Genomic DNA, 21,731 nt, shown 5'->3' with positions numbered 1-21,731 from the left:
AGGAATTGCAGAGCTGTAAACTGCTCTCAAAATAGATCAGATGAGGTGTCAAACCGCCCAACCATCTAAATACTCCACGAGCTGACCTCCCTGCGATATCTAATAGGGGCCAGCTAAAATGTTTGGAGGGGAGGGGGAGGTGAAAACCCTCTTCTGCCTGAACCTACATGCTTGTTTCTAGAAGTTGTCACTAGCCCCCAAGTTGATTAGCAGCCACTCTCTGCTTCCAGCTGAGACCTCCTGGCTCCAGCTTTCATATTCAGGAGGAAGCAGCTCGTCTTCCTCTCATTTTTCTGTCCCAACAAACTTTAGGAACTCTTTGCTTCTCTCCAATGTTCAATTTCAAACCTCCAGCTTCTGAGAGTTGTCTTGTCTGGACAATAACCTTTATTTTCTCTCTAGTTTCTGTGTGTGTGTGCACAGGATATCTCCTAGCAGCAAGGGAAAGCACTGCTTTGGCTACATGATGTTTCTTCCCTGGCTGCCAATCTCTGTGGTCTGGGCAAGGGCAGCTATGTAACCTCAGCATCTGCTGAGAACAGACTGGGCAGTGTTTGGGAGGGACAGCACCGAGTTATCCAACAGATTGGGATGAGGAGGGGGTGGGGAAAGAGCCAGCCAAGTGCTGCTGGACGGTGTGTGCTGTGGAGCTGCTGCGCCTCGATCCCCCCCAATGTAACAAAAGGGCTGGCTGAGGTGTTAGGGAGACAAGTGGGCGATTCATTACCCAGTCAGATGTGTTCCCTGGCAAGGGTGGGTGGGAGAGACTGACACTAACACATGGCTGGCCGTGCTGCTGCTGGAGCTGTGCGAGGCATGTCCACGTCCCGGGGTGCCGGGGGCTGCGGTGGGTGGGAGACCTGCTGGGGATGTGGCAGGATTGCTGCTGGGACTGTGAAGGTGGGGTTGTCAAAAGTGAGCCTGCCAGCTACAGCTTCTCCAAGGTAAAAAACAAACCAAAACAAATGGGGTAGTGTGGATGTGGGGACCTGCCAAGCCTGGTGTTGCAACGTGCTAGCGTGTGGCATGTGCTTGGCACTGCTGGTTTGGTTCTTGCTGTCATCCAAGGGATTGGAGGGTACAGGTGGGTTCAGTGCTGCAGCTGAAGAAAGGTTCTGTCTTGGTGCTGAAAGCTTAATGGCTGTAGGAGGTTGAAGCAAAGGTGTGGACATCTGGGGAAGCCAAGGGGCAGTGGGACGAGGCACCTGGGGAAGCCAAGGGGCAGTGGGACAAATGATGTGTCTCCTGGCGTGTCCTGTTCACTCCTGGCAGACTGGTTTAGAGGCTGCTCGAGCCAGAGGCTGCGTTCAAGCCCTCATATTTCATCACTCACCTGGGTGAACCTCCCTTTCCTGAGTTTGTCTAATCCCTTTTGGAATGCATTCATAGTCTTGGGCTCCATGACATCCGGTGGCACCGAGCCTTGCAGTTTAATGATGTGCTGTTTAGACAAAGAAAAAAAGGCTCCATTCTTGGAATGTCTAGCATTTATTATTTATCTTTCAAAATGCTGCTTCTGACCTGAGTCAGTAGACCTAAGTTCTTGCATTGCCCTGGGCAAAGTGCTCCCTGGGGAGCTCCCAGGCTTGGGCGGATCTGTGAGCCTTCGTGGGGCTTCCTGGCAGTAGGTTCAGCTGCAGAGAGCTAGAAGGATGGATGGGAGGTGCTTTGGGAACTGAAACTGCCTGTGTGGAGGAATGCCCTTAATCCATCAGCAATGATTTCTGATGCCCTCTCTAAACCTGATGGAATATCTGTAAGCAGCAGCACAAAAAGGACAATGGTGAAATACATCCGGGGGGTTCTTCTGGAGTGTTCTGCTTACATTTCAGATGCTGAACATCCTTTGCACTGTGCAACTCTCCTCAGACAAGGGAAGCCACCAAGGAAGACCACAAGCTTGGATTTACCTGTGCTTGGAACAGAAAAACAAAGCACTTGCTGCAGGTTTATAGCCCACATGGCTTTCTGGCATTTAGGCTTCATGGTTGGAGCAGGTGTAACAGAGTTTGCATACAACTCAACTCTTTGTGGCAAGAAAATCACACAGTTGAGCCCCTGGCCTGCTTCCTTTGGTGTACTGGCTTCAAAAGCTGATACAACTTCTTTTGCTGCATTTCTGTGAGTGATCTGTTACATCTGTCTTGTTTTCCTGGTCCTGCTGCAAAGCAAGGTGAGAGGAGGGATCAGGATGTGTATTTTCTTACAAGTGTAGTCTAGAAATGTCCCCTGATTGCTGTCCTGGAGACCCGGTTCTATATTAAATTGGATGACTCTAAACCTGCGTCAGGGCTGGAGCTGAGCTGCTTTGTAGCACAGCAGGGACCTCAGACCCTGGGATGGCAGCAGTGTGAAATAAAACTGTCCTCCAAAAACCAAACCCACCCAACAAGCTCAAGCAATTTCAACCCCCAGAACACCACAACAATCAAACAAAACCCTCCACTTTGGAGCAGCTTTGCTGCCAGGAGGTTTTACTGCAGGGCTTGGCCATGTTGTGCGTTTGAGCATCTCTCCACCCATTTCATCCCATCATGGAAAATATCCTGGAAAACTCCCTTTTTTTACCTCCCCCCACCTTGCATGGAGCTAAACACATCCTACCAACCCTTTTTGTTTTCTTCTCCAGGCTCATTTCTTGATCTTCCATCCCATTGCTTCCCACTTAACTGCTGCCCTGCACCGAAGCTCGCCGCTCTGTGCTGCCTACAGTCTAGAGGGATTCATGCCAAGAGAAACACTAAGCTAAAAATATTAAATCAAATCAAAATAAGCAGTGGTCAGGATAAGGAGCAGTGGTAGGTTATAGGGTGAGGGTCCAGGAGCTGTCCAGCCAGAGAGGGGGCACCAGTGAGGGCTAATTCCTGGCGCAGGCTGCCAAGGGCAAGGCTAATGCCGTCTGAAATGGGGAGTGAAAGCCCCTGCTGCCTCCTGGCCTGTGCATTCCACTGGCACCGTGCTTCACGGGCTGGGTTTAAGTTGGGTTGAAAATCCTCCATAAATCTCACTGATTGCTGTTTCATTCTTGAGAGGATGAAGGAGAGAGGAAACAGCCTTCCCCTCCTCTTCCCTCCCTTCCCCGCCTCCTTTCCCCACCTCTGCTCACTCACAGACAAAATGAGTTGTTCCAATGGAATTAGGCTGCTGGCAGCTCTTGGAGCCAAGCTTCTGGGGACCTCCCAGCCCAAGGGTAGCTAAATAGTCATTAGAATCATAGAATGGTCTGAGTTAGAAGGGATCTCTGAAGATCATCCCGTCCAACCCCCTCTGCAGTCAGCAGGGACATCCCCAACTAGATCAGGTTGCCCAGAGTCCTGTTGAGCCTCACCTTGAATATCTCCAGGGCAGGAGCCCCAACCACCTCCCTGGGCAACCTGTTCCAGTGTTCCACTACCCTCATGGTAAAAACCCTGTTCCTAACATCCAATCTCTGCTCTGCTCTAGTGTGAAGCCATTGCCTCTCTTCCTATCCCCACAGTCCTTTGCAAGCAGTCTCTCTCCATCCTTCTTATAGCCCCTTTCAGGTACTGCAAGGCTGCTCCAAGATCTCCCCAGAGCCTTTTCTTCTCCAGGCTGAACACCTCCAGCTCCCTCAGCTTGTCCTTGTAGCAGAGCTGCTCCAAGCCCTTGATCATTTTCATGTCCCTCCTCTGGTCCCCCTCCATCAGGTCCATGTCCTTCCTATATTGAGGGCTCCAGACCTGCACACAGCACTCCAGGTGAGGTCTCACCAGAGCAGAGCAAAGTGGCAGAATCACCTCCCTGGATCTGCTGGCAACGCATCTTTGTATGCAGCCCAGGCTGTGATTTGCCTTCTGGGCTGCAAGCTCACACTGCCTGCTCCTGTCCAGCTTCTCATCCAGCAGCACCCCCAAGTCCTTTTCCTCAGGGCTGCTTTCTATCACCTCCTCCCCCAGTCTGTATTGAGAGTGAGGATTGTCCTAGCCCAGGTGCAGAACCTTGCTGCACCTCATGAGGTTCACTTGGGCACACACCTCTCCAGCTTGTCCAGGTCCCTCTGGATGCCATCCTGTCCCTCTGGCATATCAACAGCACCACACAGCTTGCTGTCATCCACAAACTTGGTGTTGCATTGAGTTGTAACAAGTGAACACCCTCTCCTCAAAACCCCAGAAGCTGTGTTCTGAAGGTGGTTTGGTGTTGGGAGCTGTTCAGCACCAGCCATGGAAGTGGCAAGGGAGTATTGCAAACACTTGTTGAGATGGTCCTGATGTTTCCCTTCTTGTATGGTTTCCATGCTGGTGAGTCTCAGTGCTGCAGCTCTTGAGAGATTTGCCTAGAATGGAAATGTCTTTTGTTGTGGTGAGTGGCAGAATTATTTGTCCCTCTTTGAGCTGGAAGAGAGCTGATTCTGCTCAGGGATTTGACTTCTCAGCTCAGGCTTTGCTCAGTGAGGGCACTTTCTGAAGTTCAGGGCAGGTTTGCACAGCCAGTGGCTGCTGCTAGCAGGGCAGAGCACTTGGCAACTCCTCAGAAACCTTTAACATTATTTAAAAGCATAATAAGAAATGAAAGAAGTGGTGGGAAGGAGAAGAAAAAGGGTTGGGAGAGTAGCGGAGTCGTGCAAAAAGTGAAGATGGAATCAATTTGATCGTACAGATGTAGCAGTGATAAATGTCCTGACAGGAGGAATTGCAGGAGGAAGGGTAGGAATGCAGTATTTCAGTGCCTGTCATTCCAGGCAGTGTAGCAGAGGTGTTTCCTTGCAGGCAAGCAGCTCACCTTGGCTCGCATCTCTGGCAGCGCTCGCGAAGGAAACTCTTGAGCATGTCAGAAACGAGAGCGTGCTTGCAGGTCTGTGCAGGCACCTGACTTCTGTCTCATAACCCTTCAGTTCTCATCAGGAAAATCCCTCTCAGACAAGGGCAGAATACAGGGACGCTGATGGAAGTGTGAGCTGACGAGGCAATAAAGCCTCTTGACTTCCAAGATGAGCTGGAAGCAAGACCCATCTTGAATTGCCTCTCCTGGAAGGGCAATAATTCCGCGGTGCCGCAGATAACGCTTGGCTAGTGAGCTGTCAGGGCTGGGGCTGTGCTTGGACTTCTTCCCAAACCTGGGTGATTGGAGTCTGAACTCCAGCAGTTATCAGTGTTTGACATGAGGATCACAACCAAGGCAGACAAATGGGTAGGTCTTGCCATTTACATCTGGTGATAATAATCCTTCTGGAGGCTTCAAACCAGCGACAGATTAAACTGGAAGGAGAACAGTGCAAACGATGTTGCAGAGGTTCTTCTCAGGTAGGTAGGACACTGAGACCAGGTCCTTCTGGAGGTCTGTGCAATGCAATTGTGCCTTGGAGAACAAGTCAGGCAAGGTGCACAGAAGATTAGGTCAAAATCTGAAGCAGAAATGGCTTCATAAAAATGCTGTGAAACACTGGCACAGGCTGCCCAGAGAGGTTGTTGATGTCCCATCCCAGGGACCCTAACCCAGGTCAGGTTGCTTGGGGCTCTGAGCAACGTGATCTAGTAGGGAATGTCCCTTGTTGACTGCAGTGGAGTTGGACTAGATGACCTTTAAAGTTCCCTTCCCACCCAAAACATTCTGTCACAGAATGTCAGGGGCTGGAAGAGACCTCGAGAGATCATCTAGTCCAACCCCCCTGCCAGTGCAGGATCACACAGGGACTATGACACTGCCTTCACAGAGACCACAGTTTATGCCCAGAGTTACAGCTTCCTGAGCTGCGTGCAATGAGCTGTTTGGTCTCTCCCCAGGTTCCTAATGGAGAAACCTACCAGCTTGCCATGCTGGAGCCCCTAAATCCCAAATAATACTGGCTGACAGCTCCAGTGGTGGATCAGGTACATCTGCAGTAAAAACAACAACTCCCCCTTCCCTAAAAAATAAACCAAGCTGTCCTTGGAAGGAACAGCTCAGTCTTTGTGAGGAGCTGAGAAAGCATCCGACTGACACCGTTGCCTTACGGGACCTCACTCAGCCTTAGGTTGCATAAAAGAGCTTTATAGGATTATAAAGGTTCCATGCAGCGGCAGCTCCAAGGCAGTTTTTTTTCAGGTGGGGGCTCCAGCTCTCTCCCTGGCTCTTGCCTCTGCTTGTTTATTATTGATGCCATGCTCAGAAAAGTGCCACCTCACCCCCTGGTGTTTTTTTTTCTCCCTGGGGCTGCTGGAATGTGTGTGTGGAGCTGAGGTTGCTGCATTGGTCCCCACTGTTGGAAAGGGCACACGTCCAGGACTGGGGAGGGAAAGTGTGGTGTGTGCATGCACGTGTGCTGCTTTTGCTCATGGAAGTCCTCACCTGGAAGATCTTCATTGTTTGGCTCCTTTCCTCTAGATTAACTCCTTGTCTTGTTCTGGAGATGCTTTCCTTGGAGGTGTTTAGCCTGGCTGAGGCACTTGGTGCCATGGTTTGGTTGATTAGATGGTGTTGGGGGATAGGTTGGACTGGATGATCTCAAAGGTCTTTTCCAACCTGGTCATTCCTATTCCTATTCCTATTCCTATTCCTATTCCTATTCCTATTCCTATTCCTATTCCTATTCCTATTCCTATTCCTATTCCTATTCCTATTCCTATTTCTTTTCTATTCTAATTCTATTCTAATCCTATCCTATCCTGTCCTATCCTATCCCATCCCATCCTATCCCTAATTGACTTGCTTTGACCCAGACTGGCTTGAAAGCCACAGGAATTACTGCAAGCAGTGATGGCCAAGGCTGTGTTCAGCATGGCTGTTGCATGGCTTCTCTTCCAGCAGTTTGGGTTTTCATGTCTCTTTGTCTTGCAGAGGGTGAGGGCAGGGCAGAGCTGGTTCAGGAAACAGGAGGTGGAAAAAGGTGATCATGTTGGCATCTTGCTTTTGGGTTGGGGTGAAGTGGGTGTCTGCATTGGACTTTAAAGGCCTCTTCCAACCCACTGCATTCAGTGATTCTCTGGTGGCTCAGCTTTCTCAGCTCATTATGACCATTACCTGTGTGTCTCAGATACTGCAGCTGGTGAACTCCTACCTAAGCCTTCTGCACAGAGCAATGCAAATGGACTTTGCTGATGATCAGTCACAGGATCACAGGATGTTAGGGGTTGGAAGGGACCTCTGGAGATCGAGTCCAACTCCTCTGCTGGAGCAGGACCATAGAATCCAGCACAGGTCACACAGGAATGCATCCAGATGGGTCTTTGAAGTCTCCAGAGGAGGAGACTCCACAACCTCCCTGGGGAGCCTGTTCCAGTGCTCTGTGACCCTCACAGTGAAGAAGTTCCTCCTCATGCCGAGGTGGAACCTCCTGTGCTGGAGTTTAGTCCATTTAGTGCTTCAATTTTCTGTTCTTTCTGGAGACTTTCTATCCACTGGCTCTAAGCTGATGGTGGAGGCTTGTCCTCTGGTGCTTTGCAGCACCACAGATCCTACTTCCCACCTTCTCTACATCCCTGGCACTTTATTTTGGCTTTATTTAGGTGACTTTCATTGGAGATTCCTGCAGTGGGGCTGTGCCATCAGTGAGTTTTGCAAAGCTGACCTGTGGGGAGCCATACTTTGAAGTATTTCAAAGCCAAGCTCCGAAGAGGGAGGGTAGGGAGGGAGCTCACAATCACCAATTGCTCTGCAGAAATCTTGGCTGTAGAATCAATTCCTGTATCCCTCCACACCGATAGCCATCTGCTACATGATACTTGCAGCTTGTGTTTTCCAGAGCACTAGCCAGAACAGTACCTGCTAAGCTGGAAAGGTAAATTGGAGTGGGGGACCTGTAGAAAATGCTTTTGTGCTGCCTCCTTTCTTTGCAAGCTGAAGGTATTCTCTTGTCAGCTGTGAAAGGTTACAGAGAAACCTCTCTGGGCAGCCTGCTCCAGCGTTCCAGCCCCCTCACAGCAAAGATGATTTTCCTCATGTTGAGGCAGAGCTTCCTGTGGTGGTGTTTGGGCTCATTGCCCCCTGTCCTGTCACTAAGCACCAGTGATAAGAGACTGGCTCCATCTTCTTGCCACCTGCACTTGAGGCATTTGTGAATGTTGAGGTCTCCTCTCAGACTTCTGTTCTCTGTGCTAAACAGCTCCAGATCTCTCAACCTTTCCATGTGAGAGATGTTCTCTTCCCTGAACCATCCTTATAGCTCTCTGCTGGACTCTCTCCAATGATGGAGGTATCTGAACTTGCAACTCCTCTCTGTGCTCACCTGTGCAGGACTGCAACCCTCCAGTGTTTTCAATCCTGATTTGGAGTAATCCTTCCTTTTTTGGCAGGGGAAATGTCTTCAGGTCCTTCAAAGCTCCATGCCTTTGGGTCCTTCAAAACCCCACAGAGTGATTCCCATTGACTGCATGGACTGGCACCCAGCCTGAAAAGGCAGAGCCAGGAGACTGGGGTGAGGGCAGCCTGGCCAACACACCACCCATGATCCCAGCAGATGTTCCTGCAGTGTCTCTGCTGCCTAGAGCTGATGCCAGCCTGGTCCTTTTCCAGCAGTTTGTCACTTGACACCAGGAACAGTACTCTGGCTTCTTTTGTGGCACATTGCATGAGTCAAGGACCTCGTGTTTGGAGAAGGCAGGGCAGGAGAGAAGGCAAAGAGACACAAATTTCTTCAGGTCATGTTTTAGCTTTTGAGCTTGTTCTGCTGTGCAAAAGCTTTTGGCAGCATCACCTGGAAAATGAATCCTGCTCTCGAGCCCCAGGCTGTGGCTTCCTAAGCTTTGTCAAGGTCTCTTCTGCCGAGGACAGGGTGGCTCTGTGTGCGTTCTTGGTGTGTCTCTTGGGATCTGTTGGGATGAATTGTCCTTTCCCTTCTCAAGCAGAGTCTGGCTCTGCTTGATAAGCTAATTGTTGTTGTTGTTTATGCACAGTAGAGTGACTGTAATGAACTTTTCTTTCTGCTGGTTATCCAGGTTCATGCAGCTGGGTACATTCATTTAGTTTTTATCCCATTTCAGTTTTCAGCACAGCCCTGTGGTGGAGGTTGAGGTCTTATGTCCAAGCAAGTTATCTGAAGATTGAGGTCTTATGTCCAAGCAAGTTATCTGAAGATTGAGGTCTTATGTCCAAGCAAGCTCTCTGAGGGCTGGTAGAGAACGTAAATCCAAGCATTTCTCACCCTTCTCACACTGCTACCTTCCCCACACAAAGGAGAACCTCACTGTAAAACCACTCCTCACAAAGACATCCTGGAATAGAACCACAGAATTGCTGAGTTTGGAAAAGACCCTTTGAGATCCTCGAGTCCAGCTGCCCTCCTCCAAGCTGGCAATCCCACCACTGCTGCTGGTGGGAGACCTCAAGCACAAGCCCTGTGAGGAGAGGCTGAGGGAGCTGAGGTTGTTTAGCCTGGAGAAGTGAAGGCTCAGGGGAGACCTTCTTGCTCTCTCCAACTCCCTGAAGGGAGGTTGTAGCCAGGTGGGGGTTAGTCTCTTCTCCCAGGCAAGCAGCACCAGAACAAGAGGGCACAGTCCCAAGCTGTGCCAGGGGAAGTTTAGGCTGGAGGTGAGGAGAAAGTTCTTCCCAGAAAGACTAATTTGCCATTGGGATGTGCTGCCCAGGGAGGTGGTGGAGTCCCCATCCCTGGAGGTGTTCAAGAGGGGATTGGATGAGGCACTTGGAGCCATGGTTTAGTAGTCATGAGGTGTTGGGTGACAGGTTGGACTTGCTGATCTCTGAGGTCTTTTCCAACCTTATTGATTCTATGATTCTATGTCCCTGAGATCAGCAGGTCCACACAAGTGCTCACCCAAGGAGAGCCTGATCCCACCACAGCCTGAACTTCTCCCACGAGCTGCATCCTTCCCCCCTCACCACTGTGCTCCTCTGCTCCTCCTCAGGCTGACAGGGAACGAACCCCTGACCATCCTCCCTCTGACCTCGGAAATGGAGGAAGCTGCCATCAAAGCTCACTACAAAGTCTGTGACCGCCTGAAGCTGGAGAAGAAGCAGCGCAGGATGTGCCGGCGGGACCCCGGCGTGGCCGAGACCCTGATGGAAGCCATCAGCATGAGCGCGCTGGAGTGCCAGTACCAGTTCCGCTTCGAGCGCTGGAACTGCACCCTCGAGGGGCGCTACCGAGCCAGCTTGCTGAAGAGAGGTGAGCAGGATGGGGCCTTGGCTAGGGGTGCTGGCACCTCCTGCACCTGCTGGCTTCCCTGGCTTGTTGCAGAGTGGTTATCCTGGTGCATCCCTGAAGGGGTGGCTCACCACCTCCCCAGAGGTCCAAACAGAGCCTGGAGAAGATGGACCTGGGGCTTTTTAGTCTGGAGAAGAGAAGGCTGAGAGGAGACTTAGCAAGTGTCTATAAATATCTGAGGGCTGGGGGTCAGGAGAGAGGGGGCAGGCTCTGCTCACTTGCACTCTGTGATAGGACAAGGGGCAATGGATATAAACTTCAGCACAGGAGGTTCCCCCTCAACATGAGGAGGAACTTCTTCCCTGTGAGGGTCACAGAGCACTGGAGCAGGCTGCCCAGGGAGGTAGTGAGGTCTCTTTCTGTGGAGACTTTCAAGACCCATCTGGATGTGTTCCTCTGTGTGACCTGTGCTGGATTCTATGCTCCTGCTCTGTCAGGGGGGTTGAACTCAGTCTTTGGAGGTCCCTTCCAACCCCTAACATCCTGTGAGCCTGTAAGCAGCAAGCCAAGCTCAGCTGATTCATGAAAGTACACAGGAGGCAAAGGATGTGCTGCATGGTGGTAACTTATGTTGCTTGTACTAATGAAGCAATTTCTGTCTGCTTTTTGCACTCTTGGGCATGGCTCCTCTCCTTGGAGGCTGCAGATGTTTGCATGTGTGCAGCAAGCAGGCTGATACAACCCTTTTGGTTGGAACAGACTTTGCAGATCATGAAAGCTGGGGAAGGACTTTTTAGGATGTCAGGGAGTGATAGGACTGGGGTGAATGGAAATAAACTAGAAATGGGTAGATTGGGATTGGATGTTAGGAAGAAGTTGTTCCCCATGAGGGTGGTGAGAACAGATTGCCCAGGGAGGTGGTGGAAACCTCATCCCTGGAGGTTTTGAAGGCCAGGCTGTATGTGGCTGTGAGCAACCTGCTGTAGTGTGAGGTGTCCCTGGCCATGGCAGGGGAGTTGGAACAGGATGATCCTTGAGGTCCCTTCCAACCATAACAGTTCTATGATCATTGAGTCCATTCACCACTGCAACACTGCCAGGTCACCACTAAGCCACGTCCCTCAGCACCATGTCTGCACACCTTTTAAGTCCCTTCAAAGATGGGGACTCCACTACTGTCCTGGGCAGCTTATTCCAGGGTGTGACAACCCTCTTGGGGAAGAAACTTTTCTTGATGTCCAACCTAAACCTCCCCTGGTGCACCTTGAGGGCATTTCCTCTTATCCTTGCACTTCATCCTTGAGAGAAGAGACCAACCTCCCACCTCCTTTCAGGGAGCTGTAGAGAGCCAGAAGGTGTCCCCTCAGGCTGAACAACCCCAGGTCCCTCAGATCCTCCTGAGGAAACTTCTTCTCTAGACTCCTCAGGCAGTTTTGTCACTCTGCTTTGGACATACTCTTCATTTCTGCCAGAAATTGAGCTGTTGTTGGAGGGGAAAACAAGGTTCCCAAAGCTGTCCCTTTCTTTTGTTCTGTTTTATTTTTGCCTTTATTGTTAAGTCAGCTTTTCAGGAAACATTGAGGAACCACCTTGTGAAGGGCAGTAAGGCAACACAGACTGTTCTGAGCTGTCCTGATAGTGCAGGCAAGGAGAACCCTGACACAGTGCAGAGCAAAAGGTGCAGATGGCTGTGTCCTGCTACTGTTCTACTCAGGGAAATGCTCCTGAGATGAGTGGTGGACAGCAGCTCAGGTGGAGATGCCAAGAAGCTGAGAAGAGAGTATTAGAAGAGTAGATGCTTTCTTCTGTCTCCAACTTTTCTTTCACATGACCCTGCACCCTCCCAGTAAACCCCAGTGAAGCCAGCAGTGCAGCAGGAACGTTTCCCAAGCGGGTCCTGAGGCTTTTAGTGCTTTTCTGACAGTCCCACACTCAGCAGTGGAGCTGGACCTAGAAACCCAGAGTGTGGCAGCCTCAAAGATAAGAGCAGAGACTTGGGAAGCTCCTTCCCATTGCTAATTAGCGAGCAGGAGTAATTCAGAAGCGCTGAGTCTCAACCAGTGCACTGTCACTGGCTGGGGTGGAAACAAGGAAAGTCCTTATGAAACCCAAGAGGTCCAGCCAGAGCTGCAAGACGTTTAAAAATATCCTTGCATGCCAGAAGTCGTCCCTGGATTCGTGGTGCCTTGGGAAGGCCAAGCACTTTCTCATGCTGACACCTGGAGGCCACAGCTTGTTCCTTCAGATGTCTGCCCCTCCGAGGGGCATTTCAAAGCAACCCGAAGCTGAGCTGCCTTAAACCACCATTGAGAGCCCTCCGTCCCCTCACCCCTTGTCAGGACCCCCGGTAATAAATGCTAGCTCTGAGGCTTGCAAGGCTCTGCCTGCTGTCTCATTCTTCCGTGTTTTATGCCCCTGCAACATCTCTGCCCTCCACCCATGCTGTAAATCCTTCAGGTGTTGGTCCTGCAGCATAACAAGCTGCCCTGTAAATCTTTCTCCTCCACTCCAGGAGCTGCTGGTTCCTGGTTCAGCATCGAATCAAGTGATACCCCAGGGCAAAGGGGCACATGGGTCAGCAGCTAAGACGCAGCCACTCAGATCTGTCGGTGTGGGTTTGTTCCTTCTCCCCCAGGAGCGTTGCAGCTTTTATTTTTTAAGGAGAGAAGGAAAAAAAAAAAAGAAATGAATTAAATATAACCTCTGCATTGTTAAGGGAAGCTTCTCCTTCCATTTCTGCACTTGGTCACCAGCAGAGCCTGGCTGTGGGTTTGCAGCTTTGGGCTGATGCAGCCCATTTCTTAAAATAACGAGGGGATTGTTTCAGGGACTCGTTATCCTCTTTGGATCCTCAGGCCCAGTTTTGGAAAGGGTTGAAACTGGAGAGGGGCGGGCGGCAGGCTGTCGATGTGCTGGGGGTTAGAATGCCTGCATTGATTTAAAGCTCATTATCTTGTTACAAAATATCTTGGTGCAATCAAATAGTGCGTGGCGGAGATGGCTTTAAATCTGGCCAGAGCCAAATGTCACATGGACTGGCTTGGAAGCTGCCTGAGCTGCCTGTGGGTGAGATGATACCCGTGCTGATGGGCACTGGGAATCTGTGAAGCTCCCAGTGATGGGGGGAGTGGGAGGAGCGGAGCTGAAGCTGATGGGGAGATTGATGGAAGGGGAGAAGCTGGCAAATGAAGCGTTCCTCCTGGCCTGCTGTCAGAGCTGCTCTGCCTGGTGGCTGCGCAGCAGCGCTGCTCTGCTGAGACTTCACCACCGCTCCGAATTCAGTGCTTCACAGCATCCCAGTGTGGTGGGGGCTGGGAGGGAGCCTCTGGAGATCATCTAGTCATAGAATCATGGAATCAGTAAGGTTGGAAAAGACCTCAGAGATCATCAAGTCCAACCTGTCACCCAAGTCCTCATAACTACTAAACCATGGCTCCAAGTGCCACATCCAGTCCCCTCTTGAACACCTCCAGGGATGGTGACTCCACCACCTCCCTGGGCAGCACATTCCAATGGCTAACAACTCTCTCTGTGAAGAACTTTCTCCTCACCTCCAGCCTAAACCTCCCCTGGTGCAGTTTGAGACTGTGTCCTCTTAGTGCAACCCCCTTGCTAAAGCAGGGTCAGCCACAGCAGGTTGTGCAGGATCACAACATCCAAGTGGCTTTGGAATGTCTCCAGAAGAGACTCCACAGCCTCTCTCAGCAGCCTGGGCCTCCAGCACCCTCACAGCAAATAAGTTTTCCATTATGTTTAGGTGGAACTTTCTGTGTTCCAGTTTGTGTCCATTACCCCCTGTCCCTGAGGCACCATGGATAAGAATCTGGCCCCAATCTCTTGCCTACCCACACATCAGCTCTTGCTGAATATTGAGAAGATCTCCTTTCAGGCTGCTCTTCTCCAGGCTAAACAGCCCAGCAAGCCTCCAACAGCCTGTAGATTTGGGCTATCAGCTAAATCGAACCACATCCAAAGTGTTTGCTACTAATTGCAGTAAAAAAAACCCTCTCTGGTGATTTCCATGTCTTGTTCCATCAAGGGCTTTCTGTTAGCACATTGGTCCTTCTCCATATTGCAGCACAAGTAGTAGTGGTGGCAAGAGGCCAAATGTACAAGCCAGGAGCGTGGAGGGTTGGGAGCATCTCTCTTGAGCAGGGGCTTCTGGCTGACCTAAGGTGTAACCCAGCAAAAGCTGAACTAGTTTAGGGAAGATGGAAGCTGCCCAGAAGGTGTTTTCTACCCAGAGGAGTTTGGTGGTTGGCATGTCCACGAGGTTTGATGTGAATCCAGTAAGGAATTCTCCCACCACCTGCAGTGAGAGGTTGCAAGTGCTGAAGATGCTTCTGGTGTGCCAGAGGACATGGTCTAAGTTCAGGGAGTAAACAGAGGCAAAAGCCCTCAGATTTGGTTTCTCAGTGCTGACCACTCTTTGCTGTGTCCTCAAGTGTGGGGCTGAGCCTTTTTGATTTTGACCTTCCTTCAAGTGAGGGCAAGGTTTGTGCTTCTCTTTTCCAAGTGAGCAGTAGAAGAGTTGGACAATTCCTACCCCAGCCTGTCTTGAGCCAGCCCCCTCAGGAAGATCAAACCTCAGCGTCCTGGGTTGGATTTTCATCAGCCTTCTGCTGAAGTTCAACGTTGTGCACCTGGGAGTGCTTGGGGAAGGCATGTTCTGGGAAGGGGCCAGGATAACACCCCATGAGCTTGCTTGGACTCCCATGTACCTCCCAAGGAACAGTTCCAAAAATGACCTGGCAGTGTCTCTGCATGTCCTTGGTTGACTCACCAGCACACAGATATATCCCCTACTGTCACCCTCCACTTGTGTTATTTTGGAGTGGGGGATTTCTTGAGTCAAATCCAAAGCTGTTCTGGAATTGCATCTCAAATATGCAGTCGTTTACAACTTCCATAGCTGGAGAATGAGGAGCTATAAATACTGCCAGGTTTGCTTTTTCTTGCTGGCTTTTGCCGTTTAGAGCAAAACTACGCTGGGCTCCGTGCCTCAGTTTACCTCTTGCAGTTGTTGCTGTTGCATCTCTGCAGGTGGTGCATGGAGGTGCACAAGAGGGGTTGTGCACAAAAGGGTTGAGGGGCAAACTGCATTTTGAGGTGTTTAAGTGAGGGGCTCCATAGGGTGACAGGCACCACCTGCCCAGCCCTCCAGTGCCTTCTGTCATAGAGTCATAGAATCAATAAGGTTGGAGAAGACCTCAGAGATCATCAAGTCCAACCTGTCACCCAGCACCTCCTGACTAACTAAACCATGGCTTCAAGTGCCACATCAGGGTCTCTTGTGACAGGACAAAGGATGATGAGTTTAAACTAAAAGAGGGAGATTTGGGCTAGAGAGAAGGAAGAGATATTCAATGCTGTAAGAGGTTGACCAGGTTGCCCAGAGAGGTGGTAGGTGGCCCATCTCTGGAATCATTCCAGGTCAGGTTGCTTGGGGTCTGAGCAACCTGTTGTGGTTGCAGGTGGACTGCTGGAGGAGTTGGACCAGATGACCTTTAAGGGTCCCTTCCAACACAGACCCTTCTATGACCTTCTATTTCCATGCCCTGTCCATCTCTTGCTCATGTCTTTGTTTTCAGGCGGAGTCATGAGGTGTTGGGTGCCAGGTTGGACTTGATGATCTCTGAGGTCTTTTCCAACCTTATTGATTCTATGATTCATAAGGGGTTTTGGCCTCGATTTCCATTCTTCCTTTGCTCTAGCTGCAAATTAAAGCCACCCCCTCCTCTCTGCTGCAGGTTTCAAGGAGACAGCCTTCTTGTACGCCATCTCCTCGGCGGGGCTGACGCACGCCATGGCCAAGGCGTGCAGCGCGGGGCGCATGGAGCGCTGCACCTGCGACGAGGCCCCGGACCTGGAGAACCGCGAGGCCTGGCAGTGGGGCGGCTGCGGCGACAACCTGAAATACAGCAACAAGTTCGTCAAGGAGTTCCTGGGGAGGAAGCCCAACAAGGACCTGCGAGCCAGGGTGGACTTCCACAATAACCTCGTGGGCATGAAGGTGCAGTGCGGTGCGGGGCTGCTGGGGGTGGGGGTTTCCTGCTGCTGCTGCTGCTGTTGGGGGGGACGTAACTTGCTGTGTTTGGATGTGGGAAGAAGTGTTGGATGCAAAGTGGATGGAGCAATCCTTCCAGAGCGGTGATGTCTCGGTTGTGGGACTGTGCCCTGGTTTTGTTGCTGTGCTTCGAGAGAAGGAGTAGGGCAGGGAGAAATGTAATGAAGTTCAGCAAGGGCAAGTGTAGAGTCTTGCACCTGGGAAAGAGAAGAGGAGAAGCCTGGAGAAGAGGAGGCTCAGGGGAGACCTTCTTGCTCTCTACAACTACCTGAAGGGAGGTTGTAGCCAGGTGGGGGTTGGTCTCTTCTCCCAGGCACCCAGCACCAGAACAAGAGGACACAGTCTCAAGCTGCACCAGGGGAGGTTTAGGCTCAAGATGAGGAGAAATTCTTCCCAGAAAGAGTAACTGGCCATTAGAATGTGCTGCCCAAGGAGGTGGTGGAGTCACCATCACTGGAGATGTTCAAAAAGGGATTGGATGTGGCACTTGAAGCCATGGTTTAGTTGTTATGAGGTGGTGGGTGACAGGTTGGACTTGATGATCTCTGAGGTCTTCTCCAACCTTGTTGAGTCTATAATTCTATGATTCTAAGAGCAACCCCATGGAGCAGTATAGGCTGGGGACTGAACTGCTGGAGAGCAGTGAAGGGGAAAGGGACCTGGGGGGCCTAGTGAATGGAAGGTTGACCATGAGCCAGTAATGTGTTCTGGTAGCCAAGAAGGCCAATGGTATCCTGGGATGTATCAGAAGGGCTGTGGTCAGTAGGTCAAGAGAGGTTCTCCTCCTTCTCTACTCTGCCCTGCTGAGTTTACTTCTGGAATACTCTGTGCATTTCTGGGCCACTCAGTCCAAGAAGGATCTCAGGGAACTGCTTGAGAAAGTCCAGTGCAGAGCCATGAAAATGATGAGGGGAGTGGAACATCTTCCTTATGAGGAGAGGCTGAGGAAACTGGGGCTCTTCAGCTTAGAGAAGAGGAGTCTAAGGGGTGACCTCATCCATGTTTATAAGTATGTAAAGGATGAGTGCCAAAAGGATGGAGCCAGGCTCTGCTGGGTGATGCCCAATGACAGCATGAGGGACACTGCTGAAATTTGAGGCATAGGAAGTTCCATGGAAACAGGAAGAAGAATTATTTCCCTGTGAGGGTGACAGAACACTGGAGCAGGCTGCCCAGAGGGGTTGTGGAGTCTCCCTCTCTGGAGATATTCAAGACCTGCTTGGATGAGTTCCTGTGTGACCTGCTCTAGGTGCTCCTGCTCTGGCAGCGGGGTTGGACTGGATGTGATCACTCAAGGTCCCTTCCATCCCCTACCATTCTGTGATTCTGTCAAAGGAAGGGCCTTTCCACCTTCTCCCACAATCCTTTTGGCTGTACCTAGCCTGGAGTTGCCCAAACACAAAAATCCCTTAGACTGGCCAGCACAGGTGCCTAGGATCAGTGTTTCATTGCCCCAACCTCCAGGAGGGACATACTGTAAGGCTATAAATAGCCTTCCAGCCTTGTTATTGTCCGTGTGATTGGATGGAGGGTTGGGGCTGGGATGGGGGGACCTGGATCTCCAGTTTCCCAGGCAAATGCAGCCCAGCCAGTTGTGCATTCTAGGAATCACCGCCCCAGCTCAGTTGTTCCTGTGTGTATGCATAAAATGTCATTCCTTGTGACAGAGTTGGGGCATAAGAGAATGTCACCAGCAAGAGCTGGCCAGCAAAAGGGTCCCCCTCTCCCCACCACCAGATGCTCCTAGACAGCACTGAGATCAGGATTAGAAATATCCTGGATTTAGCTGGTGTCTGGCTTCAGCTGACAGCTTTTCTGCCTCTGGATTAAAAGGCTCAGTGCCTCTGAACTCCTGTTGCAGCTCTTTGGCGTGTGAAATAGGCTTTGCAGGGTGATGAAATTTGTTTTAATCCTTGTGGCTGGTTGTTCCCAAGGGCCTGTCCCAACTCTTTGGAGTTGGCTGGGTAGCAGATGGGGCTGAAAGTGGAGAAGATGGTCCATGGAAGCGGTGATTTCATGCTGGAGATTTGCTGTGAGATGTCACAGCGCTCCTCCCTTTCCAGCCTCGCATAATGCAGTCCCAGCAAAACCTGCCAGGCTGTGGCTTTAGGTGCCACTGGCATGTTCTTGTAACTGCAGGGATATGTCCCTCCCAAAGGCAGTGGGGCTAAAAAATTACCCAAGGTGTTTGACCTAACTCCCAGTGCTCTCCAACCCAGTAGCTACAGCGAGGATGCCCACGTGGCTGAGACCCAGTCTTGAATGTAGCTTAGGTGTCCTTATTGGTTGTGTCTGCTCTATTCTATGTGACTTGGAGCTAAACAAACTCCAGGGATGACCTGGAGAGCATGAATCTCTCCTTTCTTCCTGCCCTTTTGTTCTGATCCCACTGTGAGTCGGTTCCCAGGGGACAGGGAGATGTCAGGGACTCTCCAGCATCCTCTGCCTCCACCTTACTTGGCACGGTCAGGCTCCAGTCACTGGCAGTGGTGTCTAAGCACTGGTGTAATATCTGAAGCTAAACAGCTGAGTAACAGTTGTGACGGTTGTCCAGACACCGAGAGCCCTCATGGCAATCCAAGTCAAAGACCTTTGCTGCAGGTCAGTGATCTGGTGTTCCTATTTTTGGCCACCCACACCGTGTCTGAGTTGGGATTGCTGTCTGACAGCTTTCCTTGCCTATTTGCAGCACCACTTGGAATGATTTCTCTGTTTCTGCTCCTGTGCCATGTTCTGGTGGAAAGGCAAGCCATGGAGCCCAGCAGATTCACACCACCACCATGAAACCAGGCAGAGAACAACCCAATTCCCTGCTGAGAAGGAAGGGTTTAGGAGGGTGGTGGTTCAAGATCAGGAGAACTTACGGGGTTGCGTAGCCTGGAGAAGAGGAGGCTTAGAGGAGACCTTTTTGCTCTCTACAACTACCTGAAGGGAGGTTGTAGCCAGGTGGGGGTTGGTCTCTTCTCCCAGGGAACCAGCACCAGAACAAGAGGGCACAGTCTCAAGCTGTGCCAGGGGAGGTTTAGGCTGGAGGTGAGGAAGAAGTTCTTCCCAGCAAGAGAGATTGGCCATTGGAATGTGCTGCCCAGGGAGGTGGTGGACTCACCATCCCTGGAGGTGTTTAGGAAGAGACTGGATGAGGCACTTAGTTGATTAGATGGTGTTGGGTGATAGGTTGGACTCAATGCTCTCAAAGGTCTTTTCCAACCTGGTCTATTCTATTCTATTCTATTCTACTCTACTCTACTCTACTCTACTCTACTCTACTCTACTCTACTCTACTCTACTCTACTCTACTCTACTCTACTCTCCCTGTAGTCAAGCTGTGTGGGCTTACATCACTGGTACAATATGGTTCTATTAAGATGATGGTCAGAGGTGTTGGAGTTGGAGATGAGGTCTCAGGCTGGCTCTGGAATGTCAAGGTCAAAACTTGCAGCACTTGCTCCAGATTTTGAAATCCTGGAAATGATTTAAAGCTTGAGCATTGACCTTTATAGAATCATTGCATCATTTTGGTTGGAAAAGACCTTTAACGTCATGACATCCCACCACTGGCTGACTGTACCAAGTCTGCTCTTAGTCCACATCTGTGTCTCTTAAACACCTCCCCGGGGAGCCTGTTCCAGTGGTTGAGAACCCTTTCAGTGAAGAAATTTCTTCTAATATCCAGCAAAAACCACGTCTGGTACAACTTGAGGCTGTTTCACCTCCTCCTCTCAGCATGCTGATGGCTGAAGCCAATGCTCCTGAATTGCTGGTCCAGCACCTGCTGCCTTCTTCCCCTCAGCAAACCACAAATCTTATGCCTGTTAGTGAAATCACACCAGCATGAACTGTAATTAGGCTAGGTGTAAAGAAGAAATATCCTCCAATCAGGGTGGTGAAATGCTGACACAAGTTGTCCAGAGGGGTGGTAGAAGCCTCATCCCTGAAACCTTCAAGGTTGGATGGGGTTCTGAGCAACCTGCTCTAGTCAAAGATCTCACTGCAGGGTGTTTAGACTAGATGACATTTAAAAGTCCCTTCCAACCCAAATTCTGTGAATCCCTTGTCCATTCTCAACCCAGTCCAAAGCAGTGCAAAGGCTCTTTTCCACCACCTTGCTTTGCTGCAGAAGCTGTCTGCAGTGCCAGGCTGTGTTGGTGTACCTTCAGTGGATGTATGGATGCCCATCTGTGTGTTTGAGAAAGTGGAGCAATATCTGTTAAAAGCACAGCACAAGCTTGCTGCTTTCTCACTGATTTTTAACATCACCAAATCCTCCCCATTTAGTAACTCCCAACTGTGGCAAAATGTATAAATACTCCCTTGAGACATTCCAGAGCAAAACGGACCTGTGCTCAACTGCCTGACTTGGCAACCGGCTCTGTAACCTTCTGGCCAGCACGGCGCTTTCTCCATGGTGTCACACTTGCAGTCTGTGCATTTCTGTGAGGGTGACATTATCCTATCCCGCCTAGTTTTAGTGTCTCTTGGTAGATGTTCTCATTTAATTATTATTTTACTACTTTTTCTCTCCCTCTTCTCCCCCCCACCCCCTCCAAACAACCTCGCTGGGCTGACTAACTGTGCCACCACCAATGAAATAACCGCTGCACATGTTGTGCCCATGATGCCTCACAAAGTTATATGATATGACCTCAATCACTAATGAAAGGGTGAGCTTGTCTAGTGTGAGGATGAGGTAATTAGACCAAGACTTCTCCAGCCTTCTCTTTATTGAAAAGTAGGAGCTCTGAATAGACCACTTATTAAAAAAGCAATTTCCCTTCCCTGGCCAAATCTACTCTTGTTCATTCAGCTATTCTTTCAGAGGGGTCCTGGGTGGAGAGGAGGGTGTGTGTTGGAGGATGTGTCTATGTCAAGGGGATAAGGGGGGAGATAAGGGGGGTGGTGGGAGAAATCAACTGTATTAAAGCTCTATTGCCAGCAATGAAGTTTCTTGGTTATATTAAATGAAGCAGAGGCAGCCTAGCTAAAACTCTCCTTTTCTCTATCCTCCCTGCCTTGTACACACAAGGGCAGCCCTCTTTTGTAACCCATTAATGAAAAGTCGGAATATTAGAGCACTCAATTAGTTCCACTGGGCTCGAGTAAGTGATGTTTTAATTAAATTTGCCTGGTTTCTCAGCAAAGTATCATTAAACATGACTTTCCAACTCCCTCCTTGGAGCGTTGCTAAGTTTCTTAATCCCAGGAGTGCTGACCTCTTCCAGAGGTATGTCTGGTCAAGCATGTCTTACAGATCCAAGGGGCACTATTAAAGGGGGCTGCTGTTACCCAAGGAAAATACATAATTGTCATGTTCTCATTCCTTTTCCCTTTATCCTCCCAGAAGGAGGGACAAAAGCAAGCCTTTGCCTTCAGGACCCTGAAGTCTGGGATAGACCACAGTCTTCTGGAGAGCCAGGAGCGTTCGGTACAAAACTATGAGGTGGTAGAAATGGAGAACAAGAAAATGCCTTCCTCCCCAAATGCCCTGAAACAGTACCTCCATTGAAACTGCTTCCCTTCACAAGGCTTCCTTAATTGTTTTCATGCTATCAGCTCATCTGGTTCAGATGCATGTTTCTGAAGAATCCTTCTCACCCCTGTTGATGCAGGGTTCAAGTCCTGACCCAT

General features: G+C 50.4%; 1 protein-coding gene across 1 annotated transcript in view; it reads left to right on the top strand.

Moving 5' to 3' along the window:
• The window catches only part of WNT9A (Wnt family member 9A), a 61,927-nt gene that overhangs the window by 26,695 nt on the left and 13,501 nt on the right, over nucleotides 1–21,731 (top strand). Inside the window, exons 2-3 of the mRNA XM_068145824.1 lie at nucleotides 9,801–10,060; nucleotides 15,790–16,052. Of these exons, the coding sequence (XP_068001925.1) occupies nucleotides 9,801–10,060; nucleotides 15,790–16,052 (523 nt within the window). The remainder of the gene's footprint in view (nucleotides 1–9,800; nucleotides 10,061–15,789; nucleotides 16,053–21,731) is intronic.

The sequence above is a fragment of the Melanerpes formicivorus genome, unplaced genomic scaffold, assembly GCF_026170545.1.
Source record: "Melanerpes formicivorus ecotype bairdi unplaced genomic scaffold, bMelFor1.0.p_v2 SCAF_13, whole genome shotgun sequence".
NCBI classification, from domain to species: Eukaryota; Metazoa; Chordata; class Aves; order Piciformes; family Picidae; genus Melanerpes; species Melanerpes formicivorus.
Note: the sequence above shows the minus strand (reverse complement) of the source record. Positions and strands in the feature narration are given on the sequence as shown.